Here is a 21,413-nt window from a genome sequence, read left to right on the forward strand (position 1 = left end):
AACGGAAGCATGCCCGAGTCCGCCGTGTGCACTTGTCGAGGCAGCAGCAATTGCTATTCAACACAACAGCACAAGCGAGTGTTGAATGTTCTATCTGATGCCAACTTCAACTGCAGCTAACGTGTTCATGTCGGCAGTTAATGGTGTGTTTGACCTTGCTGCTGTTCATTCGCTCATAAATACACAACAGCATCGCTAACATCACTGATGCATTGGCATTGATTTTTTTGTTTTTATTTTTATTTATTATTTTTTTTTGTACTGTACTAATAATGATTTTTATTCAGTAGAATGTTTTGGTTTTATTTTGAATGTCTTTTTATTGTGTTGACTGACTTTAAAGTTCAGACCTTAAAGCCATTTTTATTTATTATTTATTTATGATTTGTTTACATATCTATCATGAGCTGAACCACAAAAAAAAAAAAACTTTCAGTAAGCCATGAGCGAAAAAACATTTTTTTGACGCCATTTTGGTTAGCAGCAACCATTTTAGAATCTGTTGACGGAGCCAGTTAATTTCTTCCAACATCATTTAAAAAAAAATAAAAATCCGCCTCCGAGGCTAGTTGGAATTTACAACATAAAATCTGTTCAGCATGTCTATCATGAGTCGACCCACAAAAAAGTCTCAGGAAGCCATGTCGAAGAAGGCACAGCAACGTCTGCCATTTTGTAGAAGCCATTTTAGAATACAGTTGACTTGACTTTCGCCGAGCAAACAAAACACAAAACAAAACTGCAATCAGTCAACTTGACGCCAGAGCTTGACCAAATTTCTTATGTGCCCTTTCCTGTCAGGAATGTATTCCATGTAATACAATGTATGCTGCCTTTTGTTTTGTTGTTTTTTTTTTTCACACAGGAGGGCGAGGCAGTGGGCGGCGGCGTCCTGCAGCTGCTTGTGACCGACAAGGACACGCCCCGCAACGGGCCTCCGTTCTCCTTCCACATCGTCAGCGGCAATGAGGAGCGTCGCTTCCACGTGGACCACGGCGGTCTTCTGTCGCTGGCGGCCCCCCTCAAGAGGACCAGCCGAGTACAGCACCGCCTCAAGATTCAGGCAAGGGCAGAAAAAAAAAAAAAAAGTTGAGCTCGACTTTTGACGTATTATTTCATTGGAAAAAGTTTTGGGTCATATTTCACCCGCTTCAGTGTTAATTCAGTATTCATCTGCTATAATAACGTGTCACATCATGTCAGCACACACTAATCCCACTCAGCCTGGAGATAAAAGGCAGGTTGGTGATGATGATGATGATGATGATGATGAGGGAGCATGCAGGCGCTTGTCTCCACACTACTAATGAGCTGATTGTCATTGTCGGGCCGCCATCCTGCCGCCAAAACGCAGCTGACCCGGCCAGTCGCGGCATTCATTTAAACGCACCCACGGGCGAGCGAGGGAGCGAAAAGTTGACGAAAGGTTGATTTGGGCAACTTTTGCAACAGTTAAAGCAACATTGGCATTCATACCAGGCATATTTGAGATATTTGAGATGTATGCAAGCGAGGTCACAAGTTGGAATAAAATCATCAGAATCTGCAATCAGGCGTGCCGAACCTCAAAGTGTCACACTGCTCGGAAATTATTGATGTATTGACTTTTTATCATGAGAGTGCATCGGAGAAGAAGATCATTCATTTTCCAAAGGATAGACGCTAGCTAAATTCTGGCCCGAAAGTCTTTGAACCGAAACCAGAGCATCGTTTCAAAGCAGAAATCTTGCTTTTTATTCATTTCACATTTCAGTGATGCCATAAAAATCTGAGATCGCCTAAACATTAGATAAAGTGGATTCCGAAAGTATTCGCAGCGCTTCCCCATTTATACATTTTGTTACTTATTCAAAAATGAATTTTTTTACATTAGAATTGTGCAGACATTACCCAATAATGACAATGTAAATTGGATTTTTTTCCCCCAAATGTATTAAGAAATCACATACATATGTATTCACGGCGTTTTGCCGTGAGCACGGGGTGAGAAATGGGGTCAAGGTTTGGTGATAGCTGAGAAACCTTCAACCTGTACATATTTTGACGGCAGTTTGATTGACATTTGCTCACAAGCTGCCACGTTTTCCATTTTGATTGTGATCTTCATCCACAGAAAAAGTGCTTTCATCCAGAAACTATCTGCCGCTCGATAAGAAAAATGATAGGAATCGTTATGAACAAGTCGCCGTGTACACGACACGACAAGCGAGCGATTCCAGGTCCAGTGTCTTGCTCAAGGACATTTGACCGTTGCCACGAGGGCTGAGGATCGAGACGGCCACTCCCCCATTGAGCCATGTGACAATTTAATCCCGTGTTAATGTGCCCAAACGGATGTGCACGTTTGTTCATTAGTTGATCATTTTGTTGGTTGTCTGGTTTGTTATTCTGTCGTTTGGAAAGTCGTTTGCTTTGTTAGCTGCTTCGCTCTTGAGTATAGTTCACTTTGTTGATTGATCTGTTTGTTGATTGGTTGGTAAATCAGTTGCTGGCGGGCTGATTGGTGACATACTGAAATTGGCTCCCTGCTAAAGCGTGACCTGACCCCTTTAATGAGTTAGCTATATCTGTTACTTACTTGGTTTGTTATTTTTGTTTGGTTGGTTGGTTTGTTGGAAAGAAGGTTTCACACATACTGTACATTTTATAAAGACCAATTATTATTCATGTACAAATGGCGTCCATTTCCTTTGGTAGATTGTTGTTGATTCTGTGCAATATTGTGACGTCATTTTCTCACAGGTGACAGACAGCGGCCACCCTCCGCTCTCCTCCATCTGCGTCGTCGCCATCAACGTCACTGAGCAGAGCAAGTACGCACCGTCCGTGGTGCCCCTGGAGGTCTTCATCACCACCGCCGGCGGATCTTTTGCCAACCGCCTGGTCGGACGGCTGCACGCCTCCGACCAGGACCCGCAGGACGTGCTGGCCTACACGTTGGTCTCCGAGGACCCCGCCGGCCAGCGCTTTTCCGTGGACCGGGCCAGCGGCAAAGTCTGGGCGGAGAAAAACCTGGAGGAGGGTTCCTACGCGCTCAACGTCAGCGTGACGGATGGCAGGTTTAGCGTGCGGACGCTGGTGAAGGTCCACGTGTGGGCGGCCTCACAACGGGCGCTTGACTCCGGCTTGACCCTCCGATTGCCCCGGATTTCCTCCGAGGAGTTTCTGGCTGATCACTGGCGAGGCCTCCAGCGCAGCCTGGCACAAGCGCTGGCGTTTCCCCGGCAAGAACTTCACCTGGCCAGCCTGCAGATGCTACCCGACAGCCCCACGCTGGAAGTTCTGCTGGTCTGGAGGCCTCACAGTGGACTCATCCAGTCTCTACCAACCAGCAGACTCGCAGGTGATCAGCAACTCTGTTGGAATCTCTTATTGAATCTCATGGGGTCCTTAAACCGTAACTTGGGGGGGGGGTGAAATACAGTAAGAAATGATGTATCACTTTGACATCTCTTTATGAATGCGGAATTTGTAGCTTTCTTGTGCTTTTTTTTCAGGCAATTCAACTTAGGCTCAATAATTTTCTATCTTGCTCTGTTAACTGACAGCACCTGTTGTCCAATATGATGATGTTGTCACATTTAGGCATCATGTCGGACATCGAAGACTCTCTGGGCCTGGACGTCGTCCATTTGAGCTACAACGGCTGTCTGGGCGCCGGATGTCCGCCACGCGGCTGTCGAAATACGATCCGCTTGCCGGAAGACACCATGAACCACTTCAGCACCGCCAGACTGGCCTACATCACGCCGCGACACCGTTGGGAGAGCGTCTGTCCCTGCAACGGTACGTCCGTCAGTCAAACTAGCCGTGACAGTTTGTAGATCAGCCCGCTTAAGTTTTTGGTAAATGGACGTGTCGGCGGGTGTGAATTTTCTGCCTCCAGCTTCCCTCAACAAACTAGAAGAGAAAAAATGGGAACTTCATGACGTTATGCTCCACAAACTTTTATTTGTTGGACGTCTGGTGACCAGAAAAGCCTCTTCCGCCCACTAAGTGCGTCAAATCCAACGATAGCGGCGCTTATGGGGGTGTTGATTTGCGTGGGCATTCCTGCCGGGATTAGCGGCGGTGCAGACAGAATAAACGTCAGCCGGAGGCTCGTCGCGATGGAACGTGCGTACCCGCTTGTTTTGGAAACTTGTGTTATTTTGACTCAAGCGAGTGAGCGGAGCTGATAAGACAATCAGGAAGGCGTCGGGTCACTCGCTGTCTTTTATTCAACAATCATGCAAAGTTATTACCTTATTTTATTGCGTCTACTTGAGTAAAACTGTTTAAAGAGTCTTTAATATTGAATTTGACATTCACAGCCCATGTTCTAAATCTTGCCGTGCCTCCCACCGACAGCTTTTGTTTCTGTCTGTGATGCTCCTCGGATATTTCATTATCATCAATGTCAACCGAATGCAAAGGCACTCACACTAAAACGGACTTGTTGGAGCCGGCTGGCTATTTGGTTAGTCAGTTATTTAGTTTTGTTCACCTGGTTGGGAGAATGTTTTGTTGCTTATGTTGATTGTTTAGTATAGGGATCAGCAACCTTCCTGTCAAAAAAGGCATTTTAGGCCAAACAAATAACCAAAAATCTTCCTAGAGCTGCAAAACATTTGAACATTGTGATGAATGAATGTTAATATTTGTCTAATGTGCTAAGAATAAAGTAAAAAAAAAAAAAAATGGGGATATTTTTGGAAGGCGGGGCTCACTTCTATTCATTTCAATGGACCAGCAAGGTACAGTATGTACATGACCACATTGTGCAACTGCAATATGAATTTTGAACCGTCGCAAAACCAGTGGCAGAGACTCGTCCGCTTGTGAAATCTTGTGGCAAAACCTCGCGACCGTTTCATGTAATGGATTTCCGTCGCATCGCTTGTGTGCGGAGGTCCTAAAATGCAAAAGTTGCTTAGTTGTGCAAGGAATTAAGTTGGATAATTACACAATGTCAATACATGTTGTAGAAGTGTCGATCATTAGTTAGAGTTCAAGTTCAATCGTAAAGTCATTCGGAGTTGACGACATGCGTGACTAGTGTGAGTACTTGACACTCCACTGCGACCTGCTAGCTTTTAATGCTGTTTTTCATGCTAATCCGTTGAATGAGAAAGTTGAAAAATGATCAACATGAACCATCACAAATGCAAACCAACTCGCTTCCACATAACGCGCATATTCGGGCCGTCCATCGATGATAAATGGTAAACGATGCGTGCGTCATCAGATGACTCATCCGGTCGCTCGTTTCTCGTTAGCGATGTTGACGTTCCGACTTGGACCCGGCGGCGTTTTTGTCTTTCAGCTTTTGGAGCGTTCAAAAAAAAGATCAAAGGCGCTTTCAGACTGTTTTTGAGCTCCTCCTCGCCGCCGCTTCTGACAGACGGCAGATCAGAATTGACACTTGCTTCACAGGCCGTTTCATCTGCGCGCACCGCCGCCATCTTGAATGTCTGCGGGATCCTGCGGCACGCACGTTTGCTGCACCTTTGAAGGGCTCCCACGCAAATGATGTCAGCGTCTGTTGACGTGGACGTGTTAAAGTTAACCATTCAGCAAAAGCTTGAAACCATAACATTATTTTGAAACCCTACCCCTAGAAAACAACCTCCATTTGAACTCCTAACCTTGGCTTCAAAGCCTTTAAACCTCATTTGAAGAGCTAATTTGGAAGCCTAATCTTTGGTTTGAAACCCTATTAATTGAAACTGACATTTTGCAACACGAACTTGAAACCCTAACACTGTCTTGAAACCCAATATACTTGAGACCCTAAAACTGGAATGAAACCTTACTTGAATCAATAACGTTGCCTTGAAAATCCAACTTATGTCCTAACCCAAGATTGAAACAGCAATCCTGGGTTTGAAATTTGAAACCCTAACCCTAATTTCCAACCCTTCCTACAGTTCCTTGCTCTACTGCATGCGAGTACATTATGCTTCCCACGTACCGCTCCAAATCCTTTTGACATTAAAAGCCTTGGCTGGCCTTGATGTCAGTACGTCTTCTTGTGTTTGGGTCTCAGAATCGGCGCTGAGGTTCGGAGACGACGCCTACCTCAAGTACGTCCATGGCAGGGATGAGGACCAGCAGGACTTCACCATCTCCCTGAGCTTCAGAACCTTCCATCAAGAAGGTCTCCTCATGTTGGCCAATGGGACCGACTGGGGAAGTTTGCAGGTAATCCAAGAAGGTTTTGTCCATCATGAGTAGACCACACCCACAAATAGTCTCAAAAAGCTGCTCCTGACAAGATCCAGGTTGATTTTGTCTTAAAGCAGCCATTTCCGACTCAGTTTGCTTAGTTGCAACCCGCAGAGATTTCATTTCAAATTCAGCATGTTCATCATGGAATCATCGTGTCTGTCAGACTACACCCACCAAAAAAGTCTCAAGAAGTCATGAAAAGACATTGAAACTCCGTTGAATGTGATTCAGAATGCGATTCCACTTTTGTTCGTGCGCCTGAATGACCCCAGCCAATCGCGTGACGGCGTTCCCCATAAAAAACATCTTGAGACTTTTGAAGGCGATCTAATGGGGAAAAGTCCCCAAAAAAGAAAACAACAACTTTTATCCCTCGATAGAATACGTTGACGAGCTCAGCACAACAATGCGCGAGCGCGGAACGGTTTGTATTGTACGCGGCGGCCATGAATAATTCTCTGAGCAGATGAAATGCCGCATGATGCCGCCCCTCGCGGGGGCTCCTTGCACGCTGGCAGAATGTTCAATCACCTTGATTCTGGAGGAGGACAAAAAATCATTTTCAAAAGGACGCCTCATCCCGGGCCTGCGGTGCCGCACTCTCGGGTGTTGGATACACGTTAAGAAGGATTCGCAGGAACGGGATGGACTTCAGACAGAATTTGGAAAGATGGTCATCTGTGGACTCGCAGCTCGGGTTTGTGGGGGGGCGTATTTTGAAAGGTTATGACAAAAACAACAGATTCGAGTTCACGCCTCTTTCTTGTGACATTTCAACTAAAAACAAATTCATGGCTGTACTGTACTTTCACAAACTTCCAAGCATCTTAAAAATAGACACCTTACAAAATGTGTAACCTCGTTCACACTGCCTGTCATGACTGACTTTTTTTCTGACGTTTTGTGACATCTTTGGCCATTTAAGAAAGTGCACAAAAACCACCAATAGGTACCTTTTTCAGTGAAGAATTGGAAATGGATGGATGAATGGAGGTTGATATGAATTTCATGAAAAAATGAAACTGTAAATCCAAACACTAGAATATTATTTCATCCATTTCAGATAACTTCCAAATGACTCATGCGCACGTGCGTGTTAGCGATGCTTGACCATAAGAACACAAGCTCCACCCCAATGTACAAAGTTTGTCTCTGTAAAGAAGTGTCATCAACAAACTTGTATGACGCTTCCACATTTTGCCAGATCTTTGACATCATCTTGAGAGATTAGCTAGTCAGTGACAGTTTTCACAGGAACAAAAAAAATATACCAAATCATTGGCTTTGTGTGAAAGGAAACAGCAGTGTGAAGTGTAACACCTGACATGTTTTTATTGTGTTTTGATAGCAATATGCAGAAGATGGCGGGATGTGTGCATGCAGGTATGGTCAAAGTTGATACGTCACAAGTCATACCAGCACTAACAATTGGCTCAAAGCTACAGTAGAGAGGAGTGTTTGTTTTTTTTAATAAGAATTTCATGTAAGTAACTTAGTAAATTGTAACACATTTTGTGGAGTCAAAATGAGCATTTCCATTCATTTCAATGAGGAAAGATGATTTGAGATGAGTCGAGAACACGGCTGCCGTCTCACTTTGCAGGCTTCCGTGTGAAAAGGCACAAGCAAATCAATGCCGATGATAAATCGATTTCATTCCCGTTCACGCAGCGAGCGGCTTTTGGTTTTCGGGGCCACATGGGGGCGCTGGTTAGTACGAGTGAAGACCTCCCTCCCGGTGGTGTGTTTGGGAACCTCGCTGTGCCAGTTAATATGGGCGCACGCTGTCAAGATGGCTGCCGTGCATGCAAATGAGCCAGTACTAAGCTAGCTCCGCAAAGTTTTTTTTTGGTTTTGTTTGTCTTGATCACTCCAGAGCTGCGTGTGCCGCGTCGCCGCAGGAAACTCCCACGGCGCCGTCGAGCTCAGGGTCGTTGATTTATGAAGTTGCGAAGCGTTTTTCCGGTCCCTCCGGAGCCCGCGTGAGCTTGATGCGGCGCCGCACGTCGACTGGCGCCGATGCCGTAAATCCTCCAAGCGGGCCGACTTGAAATATCTCGTAGCGGAGATGACACCCAGTCATGTCAAATAGATCACGAGGCAAGAAAGTTTTGCCACCAGCACTTGTTCAGCATCGTTGCCGCGATAAGGACGCCGCCGCATCCGCAACAAAAAGTGTTCCCGCCCGCCCTGCTGACCCGCCTCCCACCGATCTCCTCGCGTTCTTTCACATTGTCATTGAATGAGTGTCGGTCAGTCCAATGGCACAACTGATGTCAAAATCATCGTAGCTTCATTTTGGAACGTCACATTTTTTTCAATTTATTTTTATATTTGCTCAGTTTATAGCGCGACAAACCAAGTGGACATTTTTGGCAAACATCAAAGACATCAAAGACAATGTAGTCCCTGATGACCCAAAAGTTGATATTAGCATCAAAGCCAATTTGGCCCACAACAACTCGTTTATGTCAACATTAATGACAATTTAGTTTGCAATGAACCTAATATTTTTGTTTTGTAACCATCAAAGATGATTTAAAGTTTGCAAAGGATCCAATACATTTTCTGTATACTCAAATTGTCTTCCCACAATTCTAACATGTTTATAAACATCAATTTATCAACAACCTTGTTTACATTTTCACTTAAATGATACTTAAAAAAAAATAAAAAATAAAAAAACTGTCACTTTCACCCCTCATTGGTTACTATTTTATTTGGGGTCTGGCAGAGGAAGAGAGAATTTTTGGCCATCAGTCGCGTGCACCAAAAGGTTCCCCCCCCCCCGGGCTGGATTTGGGACCTGTTCCTGTGAAGACACATCAAGCGATGCATGAAATGCGGGAGAAGATTTGTCTTTGGGAATTATGAGAGCAAAGAAGCATCAATAAAACATCAGAGAAGCTCTCGCTCTTTCTCTTACTGCTTCCGCGATAAAAAGTGCCGAGTGTGCACAAATGCTAAGAGGCTCGCTGATGCAAAGTAAAAAGCGCAACTTGTCAATGTTTGTTTTCCTCACGCCGACGCTGACGTCCGGAGGTTGACGCGATTCCGCTCCGACTCTTTTTGCTGCAGATGATGATGATGCGTTGGCGTCGTCTGAGTTCATAGTGGGAGGAAGGCGGCGGCTTAGTCATGATAAGCTAATTATTTATGAATACACTGAGCTTTTCTCAAGAGCAGCATTAAATGTGAAAAATGTAAAAACTCTAAATCAGTTTTCATGATTGTACAACTTTCTCAACTCAATTTTGTCACTATGATGATGATTGTTATTTGTATTTTACAGTATTTATTACAATTATTATTATTATTCAACTAAAACATGACTTAAATAGTACATGTATTGTCAATCATGTATTCCAAGAAAATCTTTTTGATTTACTAACAGCACAAGTCATGAGAGTAAACATGAATGAACATTCGGATGGTGAAAATCACGTTTGTTTGCTCGATGTTTTACTTTGTGGATTGTGAATGTTAGGCGAGGCATTAGTTAGCCAATCAATAACGGGACAGTCAATGCTAATGTGGCGGGTGAATTGTAGTAATTGAGCAAAAAATCAATACAATTGCCAACATTGCAGAGTTTGTTAATGGATGCACAGAAATGTCAGCAGCACAAAACCAACACAAACATGTCAACTGGCGACTTGTCATCTGCTCCCATTAAGCCCCAATATTCATCGTCATAGCAACCACGACGATGCTTTATGATGATCGGGATCGTTACAAAAGTCTCAAGTCTTTACCTTCAAGTTTCAAGAAAGTCCCAAATTGCTGTGGCAAAGAATGAAGTCCCTGCTAAATTTCAAGCATGTCAAGATAACAAACAGATCATGACGTAATCATGCCAAACTCAATCAGGAGTTTATGGCCCAACACCAGCGATATTAAATTCAATCATAGCATGCGGTGAGTAAAAGGTTCAGAAACCGACTAGAAGAAAACAAACTTGAACAATGATTTTGCAAAGAATGGAGCAAATGGAGGGTTTTATTTTGTAAACATCCAAAACGCAAAACTGCGGCTAACCTTGACCTTCCATCCTCAGGTGAGCGGCGGCCATCTTCACTTCTCCTTCAGCTGCGGCGTCCGACCTCCCTCCCGCCTGGCTCCGCCCTCCCCCGCAGTGTCCGATGGCCGCTGGCACCGCGTCCTGCTGGAGGTGAGCGCCGCGTCCTTGAGGCTGACCTTGGACCGCCAGCCGCGCGCCTCGGCCGGCCTGGCTTCGCCGTGCCGCCTGATGGGCTCCGGCGGCGTCGTGCTCTTCGCCGGTGGCGCATTCCGCGGTTGCTTGGAGCGCCTGGAGCTCAACGGGGAGCCAATCGGAGCGGGGGATGCGTCGGAGTGGACGGGCCCGGGCAGGAGGCGGGTGTTCGGAGTCTACGAGTGCTGCCGTAGCGCGGGACCCTGCGACCACAACCCCTGCCGGAATGGAGGGGTCTGCCTTGAGGAGACCAGTGGAGGTGAGAGAATCCTTTCACCTCAGCACAGCATTCAGGTATGACTGCTGTTAAATTTCACACCTCGATCCTGTCAGGTATTGTCGTGGATGTATGTGGACCCAAAGTGCAAGGAAGGAAGGCGACAGGGAGGTCGAAAGAAAGACGTGCACTTTAATCAAACAAAACAAAGGGCAAACAAGGTATTTGGTCATTTAAACAAAAACGACAAAGTCCAAATACAAACTAAAAAAAACTAACAAAAACCTGACGGGGCAAAATGAGGTGTGACAACAACAGCATGACATGAGGAAACAAGGCAAAAAAAAAAACACGGCTTGTAATGTTTGCTACATTACATAGCAAAAGAGCTAACCCAATATAAATAGAGGGGATATAGTAGACATGTTTATCAGACTACGACAGAAGGTGGTTCCTTGAGACTCCAGTTGGGAATTTTTCTTGATATGGGTCATTATTTTGCTGAAATGGGATATGAATGCTGTCATAGTTAGCACGAGTTTGCCAAATAGTGAATAAATCTTTACAAAAGAGGCTTCAAGCTTTTTTATGCCACTTCCAGTTGACTTTGACTGTCAAACTAAACATCAAACTAGTAAAATTACACTTTGTTTATTTAAAGCAACCACATAGTTCACCTTTTCGTTGGATAGATTAATGCTAATGCTAATGCTAATACATAACGGGAAATGCATGCAAAGCAGCTCACCATAACAACATTTACGCATCAGAGGCATTTTTTTTTTCTTTGCCATCAATATTCTGTCCATGTTTTTACAATCCGACTAACTACAACAGTATAGCGTTATTTTCTAAGCCATGTTGGAAGTCAACAACCAAAATAGACTTCTTGCATGTGATGCCAGCACTCATTTGCGACGTAAGAAGAATGTATAGGCCTGTTTTTTTGTGTAGTTTCTCCTCATTTGTTCCATTCCATTTTTCGTGCTGAACAACTGCCAGCCATTCAGCAATCTCATTATACTGGCACACACAAAAAAAAAGAAGAAGACGAGTACGGTGCACAAGAAATAGACTCCAGGCTGAGGTCCCACGCTGACCCTCATTAGCATTTTGGCTTATCACTAATTGGCGAGTGTGTGGCTTCTTCGCCAAGATAGCAGCTCAACTCGCTTTGCAATTCAGAGCAGTCGATAAAGATCACACCTGAAATTCTTCACTTTGACACGGAGAGGTTGCGCGTGCGTGCGTGCGCCACTCGGGGCCGAATCCGAAAAGAATGAGCCACAATTGCAATTAATTGCGCTTCATTTGCACCCACAGTTTGCTGTGTCTTAACGACCTATTTGCAAAGGAGATTCCAGCGTAAACACGCCCACAACATTTGACATGAAGTATAAATGCTGGTTTTGCGCTGACGACACCGTGGCACAAAAATGGCAGGAAGAGACTCTTTCACTCCATTCAAATCACAACTCAAAATACATCTGTTGAAAACCTTGACTGTATCTTCTTGTATTTCTTTTTTATGTATTTCTTTCATTCCACTTTTTATTGTTGTTTAATTTAACAGCATTTAACATGTTTGATTTTAGAGGGTTATGTTATTAATGGTACTTTAACAATTATTTGTGCTATTTTACAAGAGTAACTTTACTCATGTTACTTTCATGTTATATTGTGACTTGAATGGCAAAATATCAAGCAAGATGTTTATTTATTTGTTTCCTTTTTGACCTTCATGCTGGTGAAACGTGTCAGATTGTGATCACCTTCTCATGTTTTGTCATGCAGCGTTTCAGTGCAGGTGCGCAGGGCCGTTCGGCGGCGCGCGCTGCGAGCGAGAAGACGACCCTTGCGCCTCCCAGCCGTGCACACGCGGTCGCGTGTGCGTGCCCAAAGAGCAAGGATACTTTTGCAATTGCTCGATGGAAGATGCCGATGCGCAGTAAGCTTTTCCTCTTCTTCCTAATCCAAAACAAAAACAGCTTGAATTTGCTGTCCAATTAACTTTAACTTTGCAAGGCCAAATTTGACATGTTGCTGCTGTTGCGAACGCTCTGTCAAAATAAAAATGAGTTGAGAGTTCAGTTGAGGGGTTGTGATCGACTCCAGTCCTCTAGGGGGCAGCAATGTAATGTACTAATGTTCCTAATCAAGTCATCTTTATTAATATAGCGCTGAGCTGTCACAAGTAACTAACTGACCCAGTTGGTGCCAAATTTCACACAGCAAAAACAGACAAACTCACAAAGCAACCAACTAAATTAGCTGATTCCCTAACTAACTCACTAAATAACTGATTCACTCATTAACTAATTAGATGACTGAGTAGTAGGGCGTGATTGCGACACGCAGAAGAAATTTGTCAACAATTTGCTATTTGACTATTTGCTCATCTCACTATTTAGCTCACAAACCAATTGACTCACTCACTAAATCGGTGCCAACGGTCACACACAACAAACACATTTTCCGGCAACTGACCAACTAATATAATCAACCAACCAACTCACTAACGAACCAACTACATCACTAATGATTGCTGACTAAGCCACCAAGTAAGCTATCAACTTGTGTGCGTGACAACTGTCACATTCCAAGCGTATTTTGCTAACTCACTGACCAGGTTGACGTCACAACTAATTCACTTAATTTGGCTTACTAACTCATTAACTGACTCATCGACTCACTGAAAAAGTGACTAACTAAAAAGCTTCTTTTATTGGCTGATTGTTTTTTTTTTTAATTACCAACTAACCAATGACATGGTTGACTAACTGGGAACCAACAAGGCAACTAAGTGGGTGCCAGCTGACACATTCTAAGCTAACTCACTTTCAAACTTACAGCTAATTGACTAAGTTACTAATGAACTAGCTGATTGACTAACTTATTGACTAATGAACTAACTAACTGACTAAGTTATCAACTGCTGTAAGCAACTAACTGACCATAAAATATATAAAAGCACAGAAAATGTACCAAATCTACCAACAAACTCACTCATTACTGTACCAACTAATTCACTAACCCACTCACTAACCTTTTACCAACTAACTTATTCCATCAATGACTCACTGACCTGGCAACTAATTAGTAAATGGTTGCCAGCCGTCAGCCATCAAGTTGTTTTGACAAGCTCACTCAGCAACTAATCCACTCATTTACTCATTAAATCAGTTACTTACGATTACTTGTTGACTAAGTATTAACTAGACAACTCGCAAGCTAATCACCTGTCTGGCTAAGTGGATGGCAACTGTCAAACAGCAAACATTTTTACTATTTGACTGTGTAGCCACCTGTCGCACACCGCATATTTTTTTTTTTGTTTTTTTTTTTGCTACCCTTAATGCAAGTGGACTGAAACGATCATCATCAACTCGTCAATATGCAGCATCCGCATCTGACCACAATTGAACGGACTTGTTTGGAAACCAAATTGACCAGCTAACTTACTAAATAAGTAGCCGTCAATTGCAAAAGACTTTTATGATACTAAAAATAATGTGCTCATTATGGTCATGTGAATTACTGTATAGTTAATATGCATCCATTCATTAATGCTAACAAAAAGGCATCACGTTTGTGTGTGTGCAAAAACTCAACGCGTGTGTGTAACGTGCATGTGCGTAAAATGAACCCTGCGACCGTTCTTCAGCGACATGATCGGAATAGGGGGCGTCGACTTTTCCCCTCCGTAACCTCTGTCAACGCTAATGTTCCGCTCCTGCCTCGTAATCACTCCAGCGAGGTCGAAAGGTCGCCGGGCGGCCAATCGCGAGAGCAGATGACCGACGACCTCACTGGCGCTTAAAAAGAGAAGACGTTGACATCATCAAGCCTGCTTCACTTGTGACAATGTGCAACGGCATATTGTGTTATTTTCACAAAGCCACGCCCACCAAACACTGACTGGCCAATCACGTCATAGCTCATTTTATTTCTTGAAACTTTGTGACCCTATCAGGATTCAATTGTCTTACATTTGAGTTTTTCAGTCACGTGTGTCGTCAGTCAGTCAATAACATCCAAAATGTGCACCAGAATCGCCTCATGCTGCGTCAGCGACCAGATTGGACGACGCGATGCGTGAACGCCGCCAGTGGAAGCGTTTGATGTTGTCAACGTGCAACGCGTCAGACGCATTCGGCTCAAAAGCGCCGGAGCCTCATTACGATGCGCCGGCACGCGCCCGCATGCCGGAGAGCATTCTTGGGAATGGCGCGCGCGCACGCACGCACGCACGCACGCCATTGGCTGCTGAAGCGACGCGCTCGCATGTCGCGAGTCGGAGGCTCATTTGCATAGCTCGTCTTTTATTCGGTGTAATAACACATCAGCGGCGGGGAGTGAAGCGTAAATGGAGGAAACACGCATAAGACTTATGATTATTATCATTTTTATTATTATCTGTGTTTGCTATTTAGTTTAAGAATCATCAGTTTCCAGCAGCATTGGACAGATAAGATGATTGTCAGCAATAGGATTGAACAGGCTTGCTCATGATGTGCACGTCACACAGAGAGAATTTCACTCAAATGAACTCGATGGTCCATAATGATGACGACCAACGTGTTGACACTTTTACAACAATTGTGACCACTAATTTTGTCCTCTCTGTCGTGGTTGCAGGTGTCACAACGGCGCGGACGTGTGTTCTCCCAATCCGTGTCCCGACGGTTTCCTCTGCCGAGTGTCCTCCGGATCCTTCCACTGCGACCCCCTGCCGCAGGTCCGTCCTCGCCATCCTAATCGGTCCTCTTGCGAACGGGCATGTTTGACGGCGGTTATGTGGAATGTCAGGTGTCTCCGCTGGTGGGCTACGTGGAGATGTTGGAGATCGGCGCCAGCGTGCTGGGCCTCCTGCTGCTGGTGGCCATCTTTGTTTGCGGACGCAAGCATTACATCCAACAGAAGAAGAAGAAGAAGAAGACGGAGACGGACTCCAACGGGTAACGTCGTCTTTACGTCATTCATGGACAGATTTTTCATCCAATTCAACATTTGATTTGCTCATCCTTAGTGATTTTAAGCCACAACAGGCGAAACTAGCTGACACATTTGCAGGATCACACTAATACTTGGATACTCGGGAAAAGTTAGTTAGTTAGTTAGTTAGTTAGGTGATGGGTTGGTTGGTTATTGGTTATTTGGCTATTTAGCAAGTTCGCTTGTTGATTGGTGACTCGTTTTTAGTTCAACATTTTGTTACTTGGGTAGATAATTTGGTTGGATAGGAAGGTAGTGTTGTGTGGAACAACACTGACAAGTGCAAGGCACAGGTGAAACCAACGCTTTGTGGAATTTTTGGGGATTCTTATTTTTCTAATAAGTCTCATATTATCTTTTACCTTATGTATAAAAATATACTTTTTTTTTAACAAAAACAAAGAAATTAATTTGGTTTGGTTGGTTAGCCAGTTTAGTTAGTCAGTCAGATGATTGGTTAGTCAGTCACTTGGTTATTTAGCTAATTGGAGAGTCAACTAGTTGGTTAGTTAGGTGATTAGTTTTGAGTTGAAAATGTAGTTACTGGGTAGATAATCTAGTTGGTTGGTTGAGGAGCCAGCTAGGTAGTCAGTCAGTCAGGTTGGTTGCCCCTGTCAATTAGGGTCAGTGTTTGTTAGTTATTTGGCTAATAAAGCGGTCAGTTGGTTAGTTGGTTAATTAGGCAGGTGATTTGATTTTAGTGGAAAGAATGGTTGGTTGGTTGGTCAATTCAATTAATCAATCAGATGGTTGGTTAGTTAACTGGCTAATTAGTTAGTCAGATGATTTGTTGGTGAGTTTAGTTATTTGGTTGTTCAGTTAATGGTTGGATCATTATGTAATTATGAACTAGTTAGTGGTTGCTTGCTTGCTTGCTAACTAAATAGTCAATTGACTGCTTGTTCAATTAGGCAGTTGTAGTTGCTTGGCTGATTAGTACATCAGTTACAGAAGTTAGTTGGTTGGTAGTTAGCCCTCTAGTGAGGTCATTTATTTTGTTGTACAGGATAGATTATTTTGCGTCTACATCCGATGCTTCCAAGATACCCAATTGATGTCGAAGGTGCTCGTAGTGGTTGGTGGGCTTTCGAAAAATATAAACAAAATGTCCGCCCTTATCAATATAAAGACAGCAGCGTGACACACAAACGTGTTTTTCAGTTACAAGCCGTCGGCGTTGTCCAAGAGCTCGAAAGCTGCCAATCAGGACGGCGGCCATTTGGAGCTCAGCTGCATGACGTCACCCGCCAACGACCTTGACCGCTCGCGACGCCCTCGCAACCATCCGCCCGCCGACAAGTCGCACGGGCCGGCGGTCTGCAGCGTGGCCCCCAACCTGCCCGAGAGACCCCCGTCCAACTCTGACAACGACTCGGTCAAGAAGACCCACTGGGACCTCGATTATGAAGGTGCGTGCTGCACCTGCACCTTGGCATGAAATAAAGATGAGAAAGTTGAGTTGAAAAATGGCATACATATACGATATGACACAAATATGGGACACATTCCAGCAACTAACTGGGACAAAAAAAATGGCGGAACGTCGCAAACAGGAAGCCTTGAACATCCAAGCGTGATGATGTCGTCCGTCATCAAATGCGAGTTCACGGTGGAGCGTTTGGACGCTAATTAGGATTTATATTCTGCTCCTACTGCAGCCAATCTGAAAGCCGAATTGCAGGCAAGGTCAGCAGCTGCTGCCGTGCATTCTTTTCAGCCCAAGAAATGCAAATAGCAAAGCCTCATTTGCATCACGCGCCAGTTTATGCACTTTTTATGAGGCCTTCAGAAACTTTGGAAGACGCACTTTGCACTTTGTTGATGCTTTCGTCAACAACGCGCAAACAAGCACTTTTCTCAACACACTCAGCAATGGCACAAAATGGCCGACTTGTTTTTAGTTTTACAGAAACGGCTTCAAGAGACGTTTTTGCGTGAAAGTGAAAGATTAAGAAGAACAAATGAAGTCCCCCAGAAGTGGTGATCATAACAATTAAAGCCCTCATAAGACAGTTTTGTGCTGTAATAATGCTAAGAATATCAATTAAAGCACTCCAAAAGTTGCCAACTTGCCATAATATTAAGGCGAACATTTCCACAGGAATAATAAGAATTCAAGCCCCGCCCAAAAGGTGATTTAATTGCCAGAATAATAATAACAGAGATATAAAATATCTAGTCTAGTCTAATATAGAATAATAATAGCAACAAATCTCTCTTAAATCGATACTAGAAATGAATTAATTTCTGTAATAATATATATGATGGATGGATGGATGAAAGTAACAATTAAAGCCACCCAGTCTATGTAGTTGTCACAAATGTATGTATGATTAAAACCTTCTCAAATGTTGTTAATATAATAAGAATTCCAGCACTCAAGCATAGTAATCATCAGAAGCCGATAGTTGAAAGTTGCGGAATAATGAGAATAAGAATTAAAGCCATCAAATGGACATGTATTAAGACGTGAACGTGTTTTTGGCGACAATTCCAGTTGTTTGACGTCTGCGTGTGCTCTGTCTTCAGTTTATCCCGCTGATCCCGACTACTTTGGCCGTCCTGTGGCCGCCGCCGCCGCCGTCCAGGAGTTCCCTCAGTTTGACATCGTGGAGGACGTCTATTCGTCGTCCGGCACGTCCGACTCGCGACGCAACTCGCGCTTCGGCGGCTTCCCCTTCCCGCTGGAGCGCTCGGACCGCCGCGCGCCGCTGCCGCCGTGCTACAGCAACCGGAACCTGGACCACTTCCTGGACTCGGACGGCGTCCCGCTTCCGCGATCGCGGCGTCCCGACGCGTACGCCGCCGCCAGCTACTACCCGGCCGAGCGCGCCGGCAGCCCGGACGGCCGCGCGGCGGCGGGCTACAAGCGGCTCAGCGTGCGGCTCGGGCCATCCTCGGGGGCGTCGCCCAACGTGGCCCGACCGCAGACGCGCCCCGGCGAGGCCGACCCGCGCGGCCACGACGGCGCCAGCATGCTGGAGAGCGACTTCGGAAGCTGTGAGGAAGTCTTGTTTTAAAAAGCGGACGGCTCGGACAATTTGGCGGCATTCTGAGACGGGACGACATCGTGGCAGCTTGACGTCTTATTTTGAAACAACCTTTACTTTGACTTTCTGGACCAGCAAATGCAATCTCCAGCTCATCGTTCAATGTCCTGTCAAAAGTGACTTGGAACATGGAAGATGATGCGCTTCACTGACAGGAAGTGAAAACTAATAGGCCACTAAGAGAAAGTGAAATCTCAAGTTGAAATTGACAGACGATAACTTGACAGGAAATTGACGCAGGCGGGAAGCTCAAAGTGGCGGAAAGCAAAAACAGACAAGAACTGTAAACTCAATGACATCGTGACTAAAGTGTTTTGTCCTTTGTAATGCCGCCGTTGCCATGACAGCAGGTAGATCGTTACGAAGTGTCCCGTCTATGACGTCATCAGCATTTCAAAGTAAGAGGCAGGATCCTCTGAACAAGGGGGGAAAAAATGGATGTTTCTCAAATGAAGTGTTACATCTAACTCTCTCTAGCACAGTAACAGTGTTTTGGGCTTTTATTTTGAAAATCCCTAATACACATCATAGTCACGTGTGCATCATAATTAGACTTCAAGAGCCTCTATCAGACCCTGAACATCCAGTAATAATTTCAAAATAAGAGCATCCACTCATCCATTTTCATTACATGTACTTTTTTTTTTTAAAAGGTCATTTCCAGCTCATTTTATTTTGATATCACAGATGAAGTCCATCGTCACAATGCTATTGAAATGGAACTGAAATTTTGAGTGTTGCCAAAAAAAAAAAAAGTTCATCAACTTGTTTTTATTGTCGTCATTTCTCTGCAGCTGCTTTCACGCTGAGAGAATTGAATTGGGTCTCAATCCAGACGAGACTGAAAATGCAGTCAAATTTTCAAAATAAGAGCCTCCATCCATACGAGTCCATGCTTCCCCAATCCTGGTCCTCAAGGGCTGGATGGCGTCCTGCAGGTTTTCGATGTTTCACTTGTCCTGCGGCGCTTGCTGATGAGCGGATTCTATCAATCGACCTTGAGGACCAAGCACGAGACTCCGCCTTTTTATGATGTCCTTTTGCTGTGACCATTATTCTGATGGACTCATCTACAAAGAATCATTCTTTTATTTTGAAATCCCAGGTGCACTTCCACTGTCCCATTAGCAGAATTTCAAAATAGTGAGCATGATCACACTTTTATTGTTGTTTTATTTCACTGCAACTAAAGCATAGATAAAGCGGTAATTAGGATTTCAAAGTAAAAACATTTCCCCCCCTTTTACATCAGTATTTTTTAGCACTTTTTTGGATGGAAATGTATGTTTTGCAACAATGTGAAATGTTTTGTGTATAAATGTGTGATGTTGTGTTGAAGTGTGATGTTTTGTAGTTGGATTGAATATTTGTTTTTGTTCCAATCAAATGTCAGATTTTATTTTTTTTAATGTTTCTTCGCTGTCAGATTTTATTACGATGCCATCTTTGATGTATATACCAAATCTGAATATCAAAATAAAAACATTATTACGTCGGACAACGTGGACTCAATCTATGCGTTCGTATGTCAGCCTCAATGAAGTGGTCAAAAATTTAGATTATTTTTTTTTTGTATTATTCAAGGTAAAATCATTATTACAGCATTACAAAAAAAAAGTTCATTAAAAAAAGTCAGATTCTTTTCAGAAAAATAATTCATTTTTTTAGGATTACGGTTTTATATGAATTAACAGGAGGAATTCATCTTTTCAAGAAAACAAAAACAATTGAGACGGGAAATGTTTTCAGCAATTTTTCAAGAAAAAGGCACAATTCTAATTATTTAGATGGCAGAGGCATTTTTTTCCCTCCTAAAACAGTATTTTATTTATTTTATTTTATTTTTTTCGGGAAGAGAGTTTTTTTTTGTTTTTATTTATCTATAACTCTTTTTCTTGTAAAATATCAGCTGTAAATGAGAATAACAACAGTCATAATTAAAAACAAAATAGATATATTTTTTTCAAGATTAAAAAGAAAATGCTCATTTGAAGGGTAAGATGATAAAATCATTATTTTTAGAATATTTTTGGTACTAAAATAATGGTTTTCTAGAGGGGGGAAAAAGTGGTTCAGATAATGGAAGTGGTCATCTAAATACATTATTTCTCTTTTCTAGAAAGAATGAGGAAATAGATTTCTTAAGATTCAAAGTATTTGAGAAAAGTTGTAATTAAAAATTAATATTTTCAAAGTATGGTTATTTTTGTAACAACAAAATGACATTATTTGTAAAGTATTAATGTATTTTTTTTCCAAGGAAAACCTTTTTTTTTTTTTTTTCAACAGAGAGAACCATTCAGAGAACAAATATGAAAATAAAATAATTGTGATTTTTTTTTTTTTTTTTCAAGAAAGATGTTTATGTTTATTTGTGGGGAAAACATTTCATTTATCAAAAATATTTTAATTTTCTTTTTTAATAATAGTCTTATAGAAATAGTCACAATCTTGCAAGATAACATTTGATTATCCATCCATTACCGAGCGTTACTTCTCCGGATTCTGGTCGTGGGGACAGAATCTTTAACAGGGAAGTCCAGATAGTATTTGGAGAAAATATATTTCTCAAGAGGAAAAGTATTTTTTAGAATACTTTTCAAATTTCAAGAAAATCCTAGTTTCTCGGAAAAAAAAAATCTTTTTGAGGGGAAAACTTTTTTGTCATTAATTCTAGAATGAAGCACTTTTTTGTAGTCATATATTGAATTTTTTGAAAAAAAAAAAA

At 43.1% G+C, this 21,413-nt stretch overlaps 1 protein-coding gene across 2 annotated transcripts in view; it reads left to right on the plus strand.

Moving 5' to 3' along the window:
- The window catches only part of fat2 (FAT atypical cadherin 2), a 72,966-nt gene extending 52,780 nt beyond the window's left edge, over window positions 1-20,186 (plus strand). For both annotated transcript variants that reach the window (XM_077533042.1, XM_077533043.1), the window contains exons 19-28: window positions 866-1,063; window positions 2,743-3,343; window positions 3,586-3,786; window positions 6,029-6,183; window positions 10,268-10,682; window positions 12,435-12,588; window positions 15,279-15,378; window positions 15,450-15,598; window positions 16,797-17,044; window positions 18,165-20,186. In XM_077533042.1, the coding sequence (XP_077389168.1) occupies window positions 866-1,063; window positions 2,743-3,343; window positions 3,586-3,786; window positions 6,029-6,183; window positions 10,268-10,682; window positions 12,435-12,588; window positions 15,279-15,378; window positions 15,450-15,598; window positions 16,797-17,044; window positions 18,165-18,655 (2,712 nt within the window). In that variant the 3' untranslated portion in view covers window positions 18,656-20,186. The remainder of the gene's footprint in view (window positions 1-865; window positions 1,064-2,742; window positions 3,344-3,585; window positions 3,787-6,028; window positions 6,184-10,267; window positions 10,683-12,434; window positions 12,589-15,278; window positions 15,379-15,449; window positions 15,599-16,796; window positions 17,045-18,164) is intronic.
- Window positions 20,187-21,413: the final 1,227 nt, after the last annotated feature.

This window comes from Festucalex cinctus, chromosome 9 (assembly GCF_051991245.1).
Source record: "Festucalex cinctus isolate MCC-2025b chromosome 9, RoL_Fcin_1.0, whole genome shotgun sequence".
In the NCBI taxonomy this organism is placed as follows: Eukaryota; Metazoa; Chordata; class Actinopteri; order Syngnathiformes; family Syngnathidae; genus Festucalex; species Festucalex cinctus.